General features: G+C 43.5%; 1 protein-coding gene across 9 annotated transcripts in view; it reads left to right on the top strand.

The window, feature by feature from the left end:
* FHOD3 (formin homology 2 domain containing 3) overlaps positions 1–19,007 on the top strand; it is a 492,532-nt gene that overhangs the window by 410,378 nt on the left and 63,147 nt on the right. For all 9 annotated transcript variants that reach the window (XM_060121093.1, XM_060121091.1, XM_060121090.1 and 6 more), the window contains 2 exons: positions 249–545; positions 8,470–9,350. In XM_060121093.1, coding sequence (XP_059977076.1) covers positions 249–545; positions 8,470–9,350 — 1,178 coding nt within the window. The remainder of the gene's footprint in view (positions 1–248; positions 546–8,469; positions 9,351–19,007) is intronic.

Below are 19,007 nucleotides of genomic sequence, written 5' to 3'. Positions count from 1 at the left end.
CTGGATAAGCTCCGTATCTTAAGGTCAAGAGACTTGAGACGTGAACACCAGCTGCACGGCCCCTTCCCTGCAGTGCCTCGGTCTGTGTTTGACTGAATAACCAGGGGACGGGAATCTCAGGGGCCAGTTTAGAATTCTGCCTGCCTCAGACAGCACGAAGAAATCAGCCTCATGTTCAATCTCACCCTCACTCGACGCTTCCTAGAAATTCCTGTCCTGCTCATAATCTCCACTGTTATCTCCCTCAGCGAGCACCGGGGATCCTGAGCCCGAACCAGAGGCAGAAGCAGAGGCAGAGGCAGAGGCGGGACGGGTGGCCGATGAGGCCAGCCGGGAACTAGCCCCTGCCCACGTGGGAGCAGAGAGCGAGGTGGAGCGGGCCCTGGAGCCAGAGGCTGAAGAGCGAGCCTCCCTGAGCGAGAAGGAGCAACAGAATGAGGCAGTGAACGAGCGGGACAACTGCTCGGCCTCCAGCGTCTCGTCCTCCAGCAGCACGTTGGAGAGGGAGGACAAGGAGGACAAGCTCTCTCGGGACAGGGGGACCGGTAAGGAGGCCCCCTTTCCCCGTGAACACATCCCAGGGAATGCCGGGGCAGGGGACCTGGTTTGCTGGCCTCTGAGCTGACCGGCTGGCCCAGCTCACTCCCCAGACTGTCCCCCAGTGTCTGGAGGGGGGTGTGGCCCCACTCAGCCAGCCAGCAGCTTCCTGCCCTGCAGAAGGGCCCTGACCCTCTGCCACAAGGCTGCACCATCACTTCTACAGCTGGGAAAAGGGCCTGATAATGAGGGCAACAAGGGACTTTTCCTGAGGAACAAACCCCGGAAGAGAAATTCCTCATTTCCTTCTAACTGTTTAATTGTGAGTAGTAAGTGTGGCTTTTTTCTGATTTAAATTTAGAGACATGTCATGTTGTTGTCTACTCCCTTGAAAGAGTGTTTGCAAGGAAGTGTGTTAAGCCACTATGACTGAACATTGCAGACCAGAGCAGATTTGGTGAAATGAATCATATGAGTACTTTGAAAACCTGCCAGTTCACAGCATGCAGAGATCAATTTGATGTGCTCAGCTGGAATGTATGTCCTTTAGGTAATTTTCCGCAATATGCTCAGGACCACTCTTTTCTTCGATACTAAGTACGTGCTTTTTCTTATGGAATCATACCTTTTTGGTGTTATCCCCAATATTCATTCAGTTTCTCCTGTTTAATGGTGACTTTATGTTTAGGGATCAAATGGAATGTTAGTCCTCACTAGGGACTTGGGGAGGGTGCCACAGAGGGTTCTAGAAATTGTAAACGATTCAAATAATCATTTGAATTATGATTCATATGTGACACCATGGAGTTGGTTTTCCTACCCATGATCCGTACACTCTAAGGGTGGCAGGAAGCCACCTCTTTCAACTGACTCTCCTCACCAGTGAAGGCATGTCTTATGGGCCAGGCTTCATTAAGGCTACACAGTGACACAGACTCAAGGAACTTACATCTTAGGCCCAAAGGGCAGCTGCAAGGGCCTGCCAATGAGTGGCACAACCCAGGCATGATATGTTAGTTCACAGATTAAGAATACATTGTCCCTGAAGCCTGGATGAGTGAACAAAGATTGAATGAATGAATGAAGCCATAATGTCTCCTAGGAGACCTGTCAATCAATGGCTTAGTCTAAATAGTTAATATTTGAGTTTTCACAGTTATATTATTCGATTTTATTCTATATATCACTGGTCACCATTATATAGTGAAAAAGGAGGACTTAAAATACTTTATGTCTTAGGAATTATCGCATTGAAAATCTTGTGTCTGGTTGAAGATGTATGTGCTAAAAGGATTACGTATATTGATACTAAATTTCTTTCAAAGTCAGATTACAGTTACACTCTCAAATTCTACTTGTCGTTATTCACATTTAATGTAATTATGGTCACAGTACAGGGTGTCGGGTAAGTCTGCTTGATCATTTGGCCTTAAATCATGTTTTATTCTATTATGAGTAGCTTGAAGTATTATTCATCATAACTAGGTTTAGCAGGCCTAAAACATATAAACAAGTTGGATTAGTAAAAATAAGCCAGGGAACAGAGCTTTCGTGGATCAGATTGCCCAATATCCTTCCAAATAACGACAACTTTCCAAAAATGGAGACTCTGCTCCCAGTGAAGAACCATTGACTTTCTCCCAAAAGCTGGTGGTGTCCAGGAATTGGAGCTTTGCAATGACTTTTCTGCTTCAGTCTGGTGCTGTTAAGAGATGTGACCATGTTTATTTGTTGTAGCTTATTGGTTCCTAAAAATTCCCGCTGCTCATGGGCACATCAGCCGCTGTGGAGACAGAGAAGCTCTCTCACCATAGCTTTTGCTTTTCAGAATTTTCTCAATTAAATCACAAAGGCAATCAAAGTGATTCCCAGTCTTATTTCTCACAGTTGTACTTATTACTTGAGAATGAATTTGTAGGGCTTGAAAGAGACCCAACTTATTGCAGATGTGTGTTTTTATTTTTCTTTGTTTTCATGTGTTCCACTCCCTGGCATTAGAGTAAGAGGCTTTACTGTAGCATTCATCACACTTTGTTGTAGTTACTTGTATAACTGTCCTTTGTCTCTATTTGAATGTAAGCTTTGTGAGGATGGGGTTGTCTATCTTATTCATTGTGAGTTCTTACTTCCTGGCTGGGTGCCCAGAACATAGTAGGGGCTCATAAAACCACTGATGAATAAATGAATGAATCTGGCTAAGATGGAGACGCCCCCATTGCTCCCAGGTCCTCCGTTTTACAACTAAAATACCAACACCCTGGATGTAACAGAACAGCCAATCATAGGAGGACTCTGAAAGTTGGAAAGAATGAAGCAGACTGCCTAGGAGGCTTTAGACTTGAACGACATGGCAGTGCAGCTTCAAGGAAAGCCGATTCCCTTAGCCAAAGGATCGGAAAAGGCGTTGCCTAACAGAACAGAAAATCTTTTCTGCTGTTAATAAGTGCTCTATCCTAAATAAGGTCTAATGGAAAATTTGCCACTGTCCCACCTCTCCCCCTAACCCAGTGGTTTCAGTGAGACTGAAGAGGAAGTGGCTTTCTATACAGCACCCCCATAGAGATAGGAGTGACAATTCTGCCGTTCCTTCCCCTCCTCAACTCTGTGGTGTCAGCGGGACTCAGAAGGGAGCCAGTCTTCTATCCCCTGCCCGGTAGAAGCAGGCAGTGCTCCAGTTCCCCTGCTGGGGTGGTGTTGGCCTAATGGGGAGCTCAGTCTGTCCCCTGAAGGGGAGAAGCAAGTGGGTCCCAATTCCTCCAACAGCGTAGTGTCTATGGGGTCCTGTGGGGATCTGAGCCTTCACCCTCACCCAGAAGGAGCTAGACTTAATGAGGAGTGGAGAGGGGACTAATAGCATTCTCTGTCCCCACCACCACCATCCTTGTCCCTGATGCTGATGGGAGCACAGCAGAGAGCTGAGCTTCCATCGCCATCTGGTATAAACAAGGTAGAATGATGTGGCTGGAGGTGGTACTAGTCTGCACTCTGTTCTCCCCAAGCCAGAATCAGTGGGGACTGGTGGGAAGCTGAGCCTTCACCTCACTTGGAGGCAATGAGCCAACGTGAGTTAGTGCTTCACCTCCACTGGGAAGATGCTGGTGGGGTCAAGGGGGCGCTGAACCTCCAACCTACCCATCTGCAGTGAGGGAGTGTGAGTCAGCCCTCTTCCTGGGTGGTGACAGTGGGACCCAGCAGGGAGCTGAACATCTACCTGCACCAAGCCCTGTATGCTACACCCCAAAAGGGTGACTACCTGCTAAAAGAGAAGATTAAATATTATCCAGAGTCTGTCAGATGATACCGAAAATATCCAGGATACAATCGAAAATCACTCATCATATCAAGAAGTAGGGCAGTCACATCTTGAATGGGAAAAGACCATCCACAGGTGCCAACACTGAGATGGATCAGATGCTGGAATTATCTGTCAAAAATTTTAAAGCAGTCATCATAATAATGCTTCAGTGGGCAGTTACAAACACTCAGGACTCAGGAAATACATGAAAAAAAATCTTAGCAAAGAAATAGGAGTTATTAAAAAAGAACCCAAGGGAAATTATAGAACTGGAAAATACAGTAACTGAAATAAAATTTTTGACATGCTTTATTGTTGATTGGAGACAACAAAGAAAATAATCAGTGTTCTTGAAAACAGATCAGTAGAAATTACCAAATCTGAATAACAGAGAAAAAAATAGACTAGAAAAAATGAACGGAGCCTCAGGGACCCATGGGGTTATGTCAATAAAACTAACATTCATTTCATCCGAGTCTGAGAATAAGAGGAGAGAGAGTGCAGTGTGGAAAGATATTTGAGGAAATAATGGCTGAAAATTTCCCAAGTTTGGCAAAAGGTATAAATCTACAGATTTAAGAAGCTGAGCAAATCCTAACAAGGATAAATCCAAAGAAATCTGCACCAAGACAAATGGCAAACCTCTGAAAACTAAAAACCAAAAAAATAGTTTTTGGAAAGAAAGAAATAACGTGGTACCTATAGAGGAACAGCAATTCAAAGGATAGCAGGTTTCTCATCTGAAACATGGAGGCCAGCAGGAAGGGGCACAGCATCTATCAAGTGCTAAAAGACTAGAACTATCAACCATGAATTACATATACAGTAAAAGTAGCCTTTAACTATGCAGGGAAAGTAAAGACATTCTCAGTTAAAGAAAAACTAGGAGAATTTGACACTAGCAGACCTACCCTTGAAGAATGGCTAAAGGAAGTTCTCCAAACAGAAAGGAAATGATGACAGAAGAAGGCTTGGGACTCCAGAAAGAAAAGAACAACAGAATGGATAAAAATAGGGGTAAATTAAAAAATGCTCTCTTTTTACTCGTGAGCTTCTTAAATCATATTTGATAGTGGAAGCAAAAATTACATTTGATATATGGTGTTCAGTACATGTAGAGGAAGTACTTAAGACAATTGTATTTTTAAAAGTGGGAGGGTAATGGGATCGAAATGGAAGTAAGGTTTCTACACTTCAAAGTAGTAAATACCAATAGACTAAATAAGTTAGTGTATATATTGTAATACCTAGAGCAACCACTAAGAAAATTACGTGAAGCCATGTACTCAGAAACACTCTAAATGAATCATGTTGAAATTCTAAAAAATGTTCAAGTAATCCACCCAAGACGAGAAAGGAGAAACAGACACTGAAACAAAGAGATCAAACACAACAAATAAAACAGCAGACTTAAGCCCTAACATATCAATTAAAAGACAGAGATTTGCTGAGTGTATAAAAACACAACCCAGCTACATGCTATCATATACAACACTCATTTCAAATGTAATGACATGGGCAGATGGAAAGTTAAAAGTTGGGAAAAGATATCATGCCAACATTAATCAAAGAAAAGCTGCAGTGGTTATATTAATATCAGATAAAGTAGACTTCAGAGCAGAGGAAATTACTAGGGACAAAGAAGCACCCTACATAATGATTTTAAAAAGACCTAAATGAATGAAGAATGTAAACGAGAAAACCAGCATTCAGAATGTTACCTGATTATGCTCTTTCCCCTGTTGCCAAAATAAGTAACTGCCAACATTTCCCAATAAATGGAGAGAGTGAGGCAGTCTGTTCAGAGAGACTCAGCCACTTTATCTGCCACAGCTTCCTGGCATCAAAGCAGTCTCCCTATTTACAGGACTGTCTGACCAGCTGTAGAAGTTTTTCCGTCGTGTCCTCAAATGCCACCTCTTCTCTCTTTGATGGTGGTTATCGCCTAAGTGTATTTTGTTTGTGAAACCAACCTACAGAGGGCTTAAGAGCTCCTTGTTCTGGTGTTGGTCGCTTGGTGAGCTTAGGCCACTGTCGAGGACAACATAGAGGACAAAGCTACACAGGAAAAAATGGAGCACCAGGGGGCCTCTGTGCTTCCCCAGTAAATACCTCCTCAAGATGAAGGCCCAGCTATGTGGGAGAGACCAGTGTCCCCCCACCCAGCCCGTTTGATCTGGCTCTTCTTTGGTAGAAAGAAGACTCCTGATGCTCATGTCCACGGCCTAGGTCTTCTGCCCCCTCCCCAAACAAGTATCCACACAGGCCCTAGATATCTGATGGAACTCACATCCTGAAATGCCCACTGCACAGCCCTGCTGGCCCTTAGGAAGCAAATTCAGAGGGATAACATTGGTGACCATTCATTCATTCATTCATCCTAGGTGCTGGGGATACAACAGGGAAGAAAACAAACCCAGATCCCTGCTGTTGTAGCGTTTACATTTCAAGGAGGAGCACAGCTTAACAAGTAATGATAACCATTCCAGTGATGGGGCAGAGGCAACAGTAAAATCAAAAAGGGAAACGTGTGGAAGACTAGACAGTAAGAAGTGCTTGGGCAGAAAATAAAGCAGGAAAGGATGAAACTGGGGGGGAGAGGGAGGTTTGCACAATTTTAAATAAGGTGATCGGGGAAGCTTTCACTGGGAAGATACTATTTGAGCAAAGACCTAAAGGAAGTTGAGAAGCAAATTGTGTGATTACCTGGGTTTGTCCCAGGAGGGGCAAAGATCCTGAGGCTGGATCACCTCACGCCTGGTGAGTTCTAGGAATGTCAGGAAGCTGCTGTAGCTGAAGAGGTTCACGTGTGTATATCTGGGGTGGTGGCAGTGGTAGAGGTGGTGGTAGGAGAGGAAAGAAAATTAAGGTGGCATCACACATGGCTTGGGAACATTGACAGGTCATTTACTTTTTGTCTCAGTGAAATGTGGCACTATTAGAAGACTTTAAGCAGAGAGATACGATCGGACATTGTAACACATCACGTGGCTGTGGTGTTGAGAACTGACTGCAGAGGGACAAGAGTGGAAGCCGAGACCAGCTAGGGGCTCCCCTGCAATACCGTCGGCAAGAAACCATGCTGGATCGGACCGGGGTCATGGCAGGAGTGGTGACGAGAAAAGTGGCTGGATTCCGGATGTAACATGAAGATTTAGCTAACAGGATGCCCTGCTGTGTGGGGTGAAAGAACAGGATAAAAGTCAAGGATGACTCTGAGGCTTTTGGAATTGGCAGCAAGATGGGTGAAGTAGCCATGTCTGAGGTAGGAAATGACTGCAGGAGAAGCAGTTTCAGTGAGTGGATGGGAGTGAGGGCAGAAGGTGGTATTTCAAGCCCTGAGACTGAATGAGATGGTGACTAAGAAAGTGAGAGTAGATGGAGAGAAGAGGTCCAGGGACACTTAAAGACAAGGAGGAACCAACCCAGGAGACTGAGAAGGAGCAGCCAAAAAGAAGGAGGCAAAGCAAGTGAGTGCAATGTCTGGGAGGCCAAGTGAAGGACATAAGTCAAGGATGAGGGAGCAACAGCTGCATCTAGTGCAACAGCAAGGTCATCGGTCACCCGGAAAGGAGCATCTTTGAAAGGGAGCAAAAACTTCACTAGACTGGCTTCAAGAGAGAATAAAGAAAGAAACTGGAGATAGCAAAACAACTCTTATAAGCAGCTTTCCTTTAAAAGAAAGGAGAAAATTTGGATTATAGGTGGAGGCATAAGTGGAATCAAGTGAGGTTTTCTGTTTTTGTTTCATGGGTAAAATTATACCATGTTTATATGCCAGTAGGAAGGCCTAGTAGGGGGAGCATGGGAGATGCAGGATGGAGAATTGCTGGAGTGGCTTTCGAATGCACGAGTGGAGCGGTTGACCCCTGCTAAGAGGACGGTTTGTCAGTGTCACAGGACAGAGGCCATGGTCAGGGTTCAGGTGCAGGTGGGTGGGTGGAGGCAGAATGGAGGCCCTGGAAGATCTCTGACTTTGTCTATTAAGTTTTTGAAACAGGAAACAAGGCCATGCTTGCAGAGGATGAGATGGGTGGGGGATGCTAGAGGAGAGTGGAGGTGTGTGAAAAGTCATCTAGGAGAGGTCATGGATGGGACCGCCAGGCAGCATCACCTGAAGACTGGTGGCCATGAACTTAAAGTGTGACCAATGGCATGGCCTGTGCATTTCTCCAGACACTTTGGCTGCCCTGGCGCAGAGGTGGAGTAGGGGGAGAAAGGGGGATAACTCTACAGCCTTTCCAACATCTGCCACGGGTGAGGGAGCATTTCCTTGCCTCCCTGTGTGTAGTTAGGGCAGAAGCCCCTTAGTTATCCTGGGTGGGTCCTGACCAGCTGTCATGGGTGGGCAGCAAATGTGCGGAAAATTTTTCCCATGAGCCTAGGCCAGAGCCACAAGCAGTGTCATACCTACAAGAGTCTTGGGTCCTAGAGTGGGTCATTGGCTCTTTGATGTAGCATCTCTTTCTGATCAAGAGCATCTTGTCAGGCATGACCACCTTCCTCTCCAATTGCTTTATTTCTGTGCCTTCCTGAATCCCTCTGTGTGCAATGTCCACATGTTGCCTAGTTGCTTTTCTCATAGCATTGAGGCCCGTGCCACGTTCTCATGTTTTGTTTTCCTGTGAACTTTTCAGGTTTGTGGTCTGCGGGTGTTCAGGATGCCGGTGTAAATGAGCAGTGTGGCGACATCCTTACCAGCAAACGGTTCATGCTGGACATGCTGTATGCCCATAACAGAAAGCCCACGGATGATGAGAAGGGGGAGGGCGAGACCACGAGGACCGCGCAGGGGGCGGAGGCCGTAGCCAGCCTGGCCAGCCGGATATCCACCTTGCAGGCCAACTCTCTGGCCCAGGATGAGAGCGTCAGGAGGGTGGACGTTGGCTGTCTGGACAATCGGGGCAGCGTGAAAGCCTTTGCTGAGAAATTCAACAGCGGGGACCTAGGGAGAGGGTCCGTCTCCCCTGATGCCGAGCCCAATGACAAGGTCACGGAGAAGGTGTCGGCACAGCCCAAGACGGAATCTGACTACATCTGGGACCAGCTCATGGCCAATCCGCGGGAGCTCAGAATCCAAGACATGGATTTCACTGACCTGGGGGAGGAGGACGATATTGACGTCCTGGACGTGGACCTGGGTCACAGGGAGGCCCCGGGGCTGCCTCCCCCACCCCCGCCCACCTTTCTCGGTTTGCCGCCCCCTCCCCCTCCCCCCCTGCTGGACGGCGTGCCTCCCCCTCCAGTCCCCGGTAATTTATTGGCTCCTCCTCCAGTATTCAGTGCTCCTCCTCAGGGCTTAGGGTGGCCCCAGGTACCCAGGGGTCAGCCAGCATTCACCAAGAAAAAGAAGACCATCCGTCTGTTCTGGAATGAAGTGCGGCCTTTTGAGTGGCCGTGTAAGAAGAACGGCCGCTGCAGAGAATTCCTGTGGTCGAAACTGGAACCTATTAAGGTGGACACTTCCAAGCTGGAGCACCTGTTTGAGTCTAAATCGAAGGAACTGGCTGTCTCCAAGGTACCGCTAGCATCCAGCATGCCTCTTGATTTGCAGTTACTTTCAGCTCTTGGGTAGAACGGAGAGATTTGTTCTATATAAAATGCCCTTCATGTTGCTCTTGCTATTTGCTAAAAAAGCGAGTTGGTATAAAAATCTAACCTTTAATACAGTACTCTCAGTGCCACATGCTAGGTGTGAGCTAAATGCGTAAGGGACACTTCATTGCTAACATGGACAGCAGCTTACTAACACCAACAGGCGAAATAGCTTTCACAGAACCCAGTAACCTTGAGGAAGAAACAAAAGGGTTACCCAGGGAATGTTAGTATGGCCCGACAGCAGATGTTGACATTCTCTAGAGGAAAGTAGGCTTGCTAATTAATCAAACATACCGACTTCGTCCCGGGGATGTGTTTATTCACACGTAACCTTTGTTGTTTATGGTTGATAGTAGTAGTTTGAACCTCAGCTGTAACCACACAGTGCTTTCACAAAGGCAGTAATCCGGGTGGCATTTCTTCAGATAATCCCCTGGCTGAGTCAGCATGCTGCAACTATCTAGATATTTCCAAATAACCATATAGTTAGCATCCTGTAAACATTACACATGTATCTAGATTTCTTATTTTTCATAGATGTTTGAGAACCCTGTAGGCATTGCTGCTGTGATATTTTTAACAGATATTCTATCCACTTTTATAAATGGAAAGCTTGTACGTGAAGTTACTGGACATCAAAGGTAAAGTCATGGCTAATGAACACTGAGGAAGAGGCTGCATGATGCTGTCACAGATTTTATTTCTTATAATTCACTGCATTAATAGGGTCTCCTTTACATATCTTAAAGAACTGGTTTTTTAAAAAAAAGCTCCTGTGATTCTGGGTATATTACAATTTTAAAACAGGTTTAAGACTATCTTCTCAGGAACTAAGGGTAAGAGAAAATGCTTTGTAAAGTATAGTTTAAACATGTAAGAACTTATTATCGTGAATTAATTCCAGCTCCATGGGTTGCTTCACTTAGCATCGTATTGGGTGAGTATAAAGATGCCTGAGTTGGGCTCCCTGACCTGCCAATCGGGCACTGAGTTTGAATCAAAAAGTATGTGCAGCATCCTCAGGACAGGAGCATCCTTCAGACGAGGACCCGAGTGATGGAGTTAGCGCCTGTCACCACTGTGTGATGCTGAAAGGCTAGGGCGGGAGCTGTAAGCGGTCAACTTCCTGTTAAAACCTGTGCCTGGGGGTCTGGATCTACCTGCTGCTCTTCCTGAGTTGGCTTTTACCCTTGCAATGATTTCTGCCCAGTTCCAGCAAGGATGTGAATCTAAACCATTTCCAGCCCTACCCCACCCCACCCCCAAGTCAAGATTAAAGTTTTCTCCTGTTTACAAATCAAACTGCTAGGATCCAATACAGAAAATCGTGCCACCAGTCCTCTCCTCCAACTGGAAGTAGACCCCCTCTTGTCCTCTCTAGAAAATGACACTAAGAGAAGTGATGTTGGGCACCTGCTCTTGGTGTCTCTGTGTCCTGACTTCCCAGGACTGGTCACGTGTGGTGATGAGCCACCCTCATGCCCCCTTCAATTCTTACTGTCAGACCTGGCATCTGGGAGAAAACTGGCCTGGCGGGGTTGAAACAGCAGACGTGGTGGCCGGGAGTTACCTAGGATGCGCCCTCACTCCCTTCACGCTCCAACACGCTGATCTGGTTGGCCCGTCTCCATCGTCCCGCGTGGCTGCCTGCACCCTCTGGGCTTTGCCTGGTTGCTCCTCAGCCTCGGAGGTTGCTGACGGGGAGGCTGGCTCTTGACTCAGGGTGGGAAGAATAAAAGAGTAACAGTTTGGCAGTGAAGGCACTTCTGACTTCATTTTTCCAAAGGAAATGGCAAAGTTAAAAGCTTCCTTGAGAATACAGAAAATGGGGTCACCTCCCCCACCTCCTTCTCTTGATCCCACTGTGGTCGGTGATAAGAGCCTGGTTGGTGCCCTCTCAGTAGCCCAAAGTTCCAGTGTTGCTTGAAGTAGGTGGCAACCTCTTAAAATCCTTTATTTCCCAACTTAAGGACAAATGTTTGCCTAGTTTTTATAAAGTGAGAGCATAAGAGGAAAAGTAATATATGGAAAAATTTACCAAACTGAGTCCAGAATGTTCTAGAGTGAGACCCAGGAGACCATCTTGGGAGGCTAGGAAATGTGAGTAGGGGGTAATTGATAAATGTTACAAAAGGTGAGAATACAAACTGGAGCATTGAACCTGTTATGTGTATGTTACCCATACAGGTACAACCAATTTTACTTCTGTTTCTAATCCTTGACTGTGATTTTCATAAAACTCAGCTGTAAACAGCCACCTCCGAATTCTGGCTCATGAGAAGTTTTTCATTAAACGCGATAGAGTGCATCAAAAATAAAGTAGACTTCACAAGGCAGCACAGAGCAAAGGGAATCAGTTGTAGTTTCCATCAGAAAACTTACATCAGACTAGAGTTACAGGGCATGGTTATGACCAACCGAGTTACCTCTAAAGATCCATGTGCCAGATGCAAGGCTGGGTGACCACTTAATGGAAATGATAAGGACGGAAAGGTGTGCTTTTTGATTTCGTTTCCAAGTAGTTTCTGGAACTGGATCTACTTTTATCTCACAGCAGGAGATATATACATATATATAGGTATAATATACATATAGCTTTTTGTTTGAATTTTATTTTTTTTTATATAGCAGATTCTTATTAGTTATCCCTTTTATACACATTAGTGTATATATGTCAATCCCAACTCCCAATTCATCCCACAACCACCACCACCACCCCCTTTACCCCCTTGGTGTCCGTACATTTGTCCTCTACATCTGTGTCTCAATTTCTGCCAGTTTCAAACCAGTTCATTTGTACTATTTTTCTAGGTTCCACATATATGCATTAATATAAGATACTTGCTTTTCTCTTTCTGACTTACTTCACTCTGTATGACAGTCTCTAGGTCCATCCACGTCTCTACAAATGACCTGATTTTGTTCCTTTTTATGGCTGAGTAATATTCCATTGTATATATGTACCACATCTTCTTTATCTATTCGTCTGTCAATGGGCATTTAGGTTGCTTCCATGACCTGGCTATTGTAAATAGTGCTGCAATGAATATTAGGGTGCATGTGTCTTTTTCAATTATGGTTTTCTCTGGGTATATGCCCAGTAGTGGGATTGCTGGGTCATATGATAATTCTATTTTTAGTTTTTTAAGGAATATCCATACTGTTCTCCTTAGTGGCTGTATCAATTTACATTCCCACCAACAGTGCAAGAGGGTTCTCTTTTCTCCACACGCTCTCCAGCATTTGTTGTTTGTAGATTTTCTAACTGGTGTGAGGTGATACCTCATTGTAGTTTTGATTTGCATTTCTCTAATAGTGATGTTGAGCAGCTTTTCATGTGCTTCTTGGCCATCTGTATGTCTTCCTTGGAGAAATGTCTATTTAGGTCTTCCGCCTACTTTTTGATTGGGTTGGTTTTTTAATATTGAGCTGCATGAGCTGTTTATATATTTTGGAGATTAATCCTTTGTCCATTGATTTGTTTGCAAATATTTTCTCCCATTCTGAAAGTGGTCTTTTTGTCTTGTTTGTAGTTTCCTTTGCTTTGCAAAAGCTTTGAAGTTTCATTAGGTCCCATTTGTTTATATTTGTTTCTATTTCCATTACTCTAGGAGGTGGATCAAAAAAGATCTTGCTGTGATTTATGTCAAAGAGTGTTCTGCCTATGTTTTCCTCTAAGAGTTTTATAGTGTCCAGTCTTACATTTAGGTCTCTAATCTATTTTGAGTTTATTTTTGTGTATGGTGTTAGGAAGTGTTCTAATTTCATTCTTTTACATGTAGCTGTCCAGTTTTCCCAGCACCGCTTATTGAAGAGACTGCCTTTTCTCCGTTGTATATCCTTGCCTCCTTTGTCATAGATTAGTTGAGCATAGGTGGGTGGGTTTATCTCTGGGCTTTCTATCCTGTTCCATTGATCTATGTTTCTGTTTTTGTGCCAGTACCATACTGTCTTGATTACTGTAGCTTTGTAGTATAGTCTGAAATCAGGGCGTCTGATTCCTCCAGCTCTGTTTTATCCCTCAGGACTGCTTTGGCTACTTGGGGTCTTTTGTGTCTCCATGCAAATTTTAAGATTTTTTGTTACAGTTCTGTAAAAAAATGCCATTGGTAATTTGATAGGGATTGCATTGACTCTGTAGATTGCTTTGGGTAGTATAATCATTTTCACAGTATTGATTCTTCCAATCCAAGAACATGGTATATCTCTCCATCTGTTTGTACCATCTTTAATTTCATTCATCAGTGTCTTATGGTGTTCTGCATACAGGTCTTTTGTCTCCCGAGGTAGGTTTATTCCTAGGCATTTTATTCTTTTTCTTGCAGTGGTAAATGGGAGTGTTTCCTTAATTTCTCTTTCAGATTTTTCATCATTAGTGTATAGGAATGCAAGAGATTTCTGTGCATTAATTTTGTATCCTGCAGCTTACCCAAATTCATTGATTAGCTCTAGTAGTTTTTTTGGTGGCATCTTAAAGATTCTCTATGTATAGTATCATGTCATCTGCAAACAGTGACAGTTCTACTTCTTCTCTTCCAATTTGTATTCCTTTTATTTCTTTTTCTTCTCTGATTACCATGGCTAGGACTTCCAAAACTATGTTGAATAATAGTGGCGAGAGTCGACATCCTTGTTTTGTTCCTGATCTTAGAGGAAATGCTTTCAGTTTTTCAGCATTGAGAATGATCTTGGCTGTGGGTTTGTTGTATATGCCCTTTATTATGTTGAGGTAGTTTCCCTCTGTGCCCACTTTCTGGAGAGTTTTTATAATAAATGGGTTTTGAATTTTGTCAAAAGCTTTTTCTGAATCTATTGAGATGATCATATGGTTTTTATTCTTCAATTTATTAATATGGTGTATCACATTGATTGATTTGCGTATACTGAAGAATCCTTGCATCCCTGGGATAAATCCCACTTGATCATGGTGTATGATCCATTTAATGTGTTGTTGGATTCCGTTTGCTAGTATTTTGTTGAGGATTTTTGCATCTATATTCATGAGTGATATTGGTCTGTAATTTTCTTTTTTTGTAGTATCTTTGCCTGGTTTTGGTATCAGGGTGATGGTGGCCTCATAGAATGAGTTTTGGAGTGTTGCTTCCTCTGCAATTTTTTGGAAGAGTTTGAGAAGGATGGGTGTTAACTCTTCTCTAAATGTTTCTTAGAATTCATCTGTGAAGCCCTCTGGTCCTGGGCTTTTGTTTGTTGGAAGATTTTTAATCACAGTTTCAATTTCATTACTTGTGATTGGTCTGTTCATATTTTCTATTTCTTCCTGGTTTAGACTTGGAAGGTTATACCTTTCTAAGGATTTGTCCATTTCTTCCAGGTTGTCCATTTTATTGGCTTAGAGTTGCTTGTAGTAGTCTCTTAGGATGCTTTGTATTTCTGCGGTGTCTGTTGTACCTTCTGCTTTTTCATTTCTAATTTTATTGATTTGAATCCTCTCCCTCTTTTTCTTGATGAGTCTGGCTAATGGTTTATCAATTTTATCTTCTCAAAGCACCAGCTTTTAGTTTTATTGATTTTGCTATTGTTTTCTTTGTTTCTATTTCATTTGTTTCTTCTCTGATCTTTATGATTTCTTTCCTTCTACTAACTTTAGATTTTGTTTGTTCTTCTTTCTCTAGTTCCATTAGGCGTAAGGTTAGATTGTTTATTTGAGATTTTTCTTCTTTCTCGAGGTAGGCTTGTATAGCTATAAACTTCCCTCTTAGAACTGCTTTTGTTGCATCCCATAGGTATTGGGTCATCGTGTTTTCATTGTCATTTGTCTCTAGGTATTTTTTAATTTTCTCTTTGATTTCTTCAGAGATCTCTGTTATTTAGTAACGTATGGTTTAGCCTCCATGTGTTTGTGTTTTTTATGTTTTTTTCCCTGTAATTCATTTCTAATCTTATAGCGTTGTGGACAGAAAAGATGCTTGATATGATTTTAATTTTCTTAAATTTACTGAGGCTTGATTTGTGACCCAAGATGTGATCTATCCTGGAGAATGTTCTGTGTGCACTTGAAAAGAAAGTGTAATCTGCTGTTTTTGTATGGAATATCCTATAAATATCAATTAAATATCTCCGGTCTATTTTGTCACTTAAAATGTGTGTTTCCTTATGAATTTTCTGTTTGGATGATCTGTCCATTGGTGTAAGTGAGGTCTTAAAGTCCCCCACTATTATTGTGTTGCTGTCAATTTCCTCTTTTATAGCTGTTAGAAGTTGCCTTATGTATTGAGGTGCTCCTATGTTGGGTGCATATATATTTATAATTGTTATATATTCTTCTTGGATTGATCCCTTGATCATTATGTAGTGTCCTTCCTTGTCCCTGGTAACATTCTTTATTTTAAAGTCTATTTTATCTGCTACGAGTATTGCTACTCCAGCTTTCTTTTGATTTCCATTTGCTTGGAATATCTTTTTCCATCCCCTCACTTTCAGTCTGTATGTGTCCCTAGGTCTGAAGTGGGTCTCTTGTAGACAGCACATATATGGGTCTTGTTTTTGTATCCATTCAGCGAGCCTGTGTCTTTTGGTTAGAGCATTTAATCTATTCACGTTTAAGGTAATTACCAATATGTATGTTCCTATTATCGTTTTCTCAATTGTTATGGGTTTGTTTTTGAAAGTCCTTTTCTTCTCTTGTGTTTCCCACTTAGAGAAGTTCCTTTAGCATTTGTTGTAGAGCTGGTTTGGTGGTGCTGAATTCTCTTAGCTTTTGCTTGTCTGTAAAGCTTTTGATTTCTCCATCGAATGTGAATGAGATCCTTGCCGTGTAGAGTAATCTTGGTAGTAGGTCCTTCCCTTTCATCACTTTAAATACGTCATGCCACTCCCTTCTGGCTTGTAGAGTTTCTGCTGAGAAATCAGCTGTTAACCTTATGGGAGTTCTCTTGTATGTTATTTGTCGTTTTTCCCTTGCTGCTTTCAGTAATTTTTCTTTGTCTTTAATTTTTGTCCATTTGATTACTGTGTGTCTCGGTGTGTTTCTCCTTGGGTTTATCCTCTATGGGACTCTCTGTGCTTCCTGGGCTTGGGTGGCTATTTTCTTTCCCATGTTAGGGAAATTTTCGACTATAATCTCCTCAAATATTTTCTCAGCTCCTTTCTCTCTCTCTTCTCTTTCTGGAACCCCTATAATGCGAATGTTTTTGCATTTAACGTTGTCCCAGAGGTCTCTGAGACTCTCTTCATATCTTTTCATTCTTTTTACTTTATTCTGTTCCATGGCAGTGAATTCCACCATTCTGTCTTCTGTCTTCTGACACTTATCCGTTCTTCTGCCTCAGTTATTCTGCTATTGATTCCTTCTAGTGTATTTTTCATTTCAGTTATTGTATTGTTCATCTCTGTTTGTTTGTTCTTTAATTCTTCTAGGTGTTTGTTCTTTAATTCTTCTAGGTCTTTGTTAAACGTTTCTTGCATCGTCTCGATCTTGGCCTCCATTTCTTTTCCGAGATCCTGGATCATCTTCACTATCATTATTCTGAATTGTTTTCTGGAACGTTGCCTATCTCCACTTCATTTATTTTTCTGAGGTTTTATCTTGTTCCTTCATCTGGTACATAGCCCTCTGCCTTTTCATCTTGTCTATCTTTCTGTGAATGTGGTTTTTGTTCCACAGGCTGCAGGATTGTAGTTCTTCTTGCTTCTGCTGTCTGCCCTCTGGTGGATGAGGCTATCTAAGAGGCTTGTGCAAGTTTCCTGATGGGAGGGACTGGTGGTGGGTAGAGTTGGGTGTTGCTCTGGTGGGCAGAGCTCAATAAAACTTTAATCCACTTGTCTGATCATGGGTGGGGCTGCCTTCCCTCGCTGTTGGTTGTTTGGTCTGAGGTGACCCAACACTGGAGCCTACCTGGGCTCTTTGGTGGGGCTAATGGCGGCCTCTGGGAGGGCTCACACCAAGGAGTACTTCCCAGAACTTCTGCTGCCAGTGTTCTTGTCCTCACAGTGAGCCACAGCCACCCCCGCTCTGCAGGAGACCCTGCAACACGAGCAAGTAGGTCTGGTTCAGTCTCCTATGAGGTCACTGCTCCTTCCCCTGGGTCCCAGTGCACACACTACTTTGTGTGTGCCCTCCAAGAGTGGAGTCTCTGTTTCCCCCAGTCCTGTTGAAGTCCTGCAGTCAAATCCCGCTGGCCTTCAAAGTTTGATTCTCTAGGAATTCCTCTCCCCTTGCCAGACCCCCAGGTTGGGAAGCCTGACATGGGGCTCAGAACCTTCACTCCAGTGGGTGGACTTCTGTGGTATAAGTGTCCTCCAGTTTGTGAGTCACCCACCCAGCAGTTATGGGATTTGATTTTATTGTGATTGTGCTCCTCCTACCATCTCATTGTGGCTTCTCCTTTGTCTTTGGATGTCTTTTTTTGTGTGTTCCAGTGTCTTCCTGTCGATGATTGTTCAGCAGTTAGTTGTGATTCTGGTGTTCTCACAAGAGGGAGTGAGAGCATGTCCTTCTACTCCACCATCCTGAACCAATCTCTCTATATAGCTTTTTAGTAAGATGATTTCAGTTATATTTTGAGGAAAGAGACAGAAATCCTGCACTAAATTTCATCATGTTGTGTCTCTTCTGCCAGTCTAAGATGTGGAGAATGGCATAAGAGGTGGTTAAAATGACCCCAGGGTAGGACGTCAGGGCAGAAAGCCCCTGGGGGTGGGGAGGTACCCTCCATGGACTTGACATCGCTCTGAGGAGCCTCAGGAAGTGGCCTTCTACCCCTGTGCCTAATCCAGGACAGCCAATTCCCTCTTGCCCCCAAAGGGCAGCTTTTATACTCTCAGATCCAGAGACACCACAAAAGGTATGGAGTGGAAGAGGCACACAGAAGGAAGAAGGGACCTGTTTTCCCCTTTGGGGACTCATTGCTGTCTTACTCACCTGGGTTCATTGCTTTATTAAGGGGAGGGGGCTCCAGAATGGATTTGGAGAAATTTGTTCAACTTTATTTACCTTGAAGTTTCGAAATATATCAGAAACTATTAGCAGTGACTCTTTAAGAAAATTCAGAGATGATGATTTATTGGTCTGAGGAAAGCCCTGGCCTGGGTTATTTTGAAAATCTCCCCAGGGTCCTAGCCAAAGTTGTGAACCATTGATTTAAAGTGAAAAATGAGGCACCATTGAGGGGGGCATTGTTCCCACCATCACTTTCCACATTGACTCCTTCACTGACCCCTCACGTCCACCTCCATTTTATTCTCCTGAGAAGAGAGGAAAATCTTCCTATCTTATATTCAAGTTCAGGTCATAAGGAAGTATGTTATTTTATTGAACAGCACCCTCAGAAAACCTAAATTCTCCCTGGAAATTCCAAACCCAACTTTGGAGCTTATCTGGGGTGATCACACACCCTAGTGTATCCAAGATGATCCTGGTGTGTGTGGAGGTCCCAGCATAATTATTAAGAGTACTCGCTTCCCCTCTCAAAAGTCTGCTGGTTAGGGTACTAGATAAACTACATTAACATTGGAAATGTATTTTTTTTTCCGTTGGCCTCTGCTGTAAAAGACTCTAAGAACAAATATGGGAAGTTAACATTTTTTTCCTAAACTTACCAATAAGCAAGCCTGTTCG

This window comes from Lagenorhynchus albirostris, chromosome 14, assembly GCF_949774975.1.
Source record: "Lagenorhynchus albirostris chromosome 14, mLagAlb1.1, whole genome shotgun sequence".
NCBI lineage: Eukaryota > Metazoa > Chordata > Mammalia > Artiodactyla > Delphinidae > Lagenorhynchus > Lagenorhynchus albirostris.
This window is presented reverse-complemented; position numbering and strand designations above follow the sequence as displayed.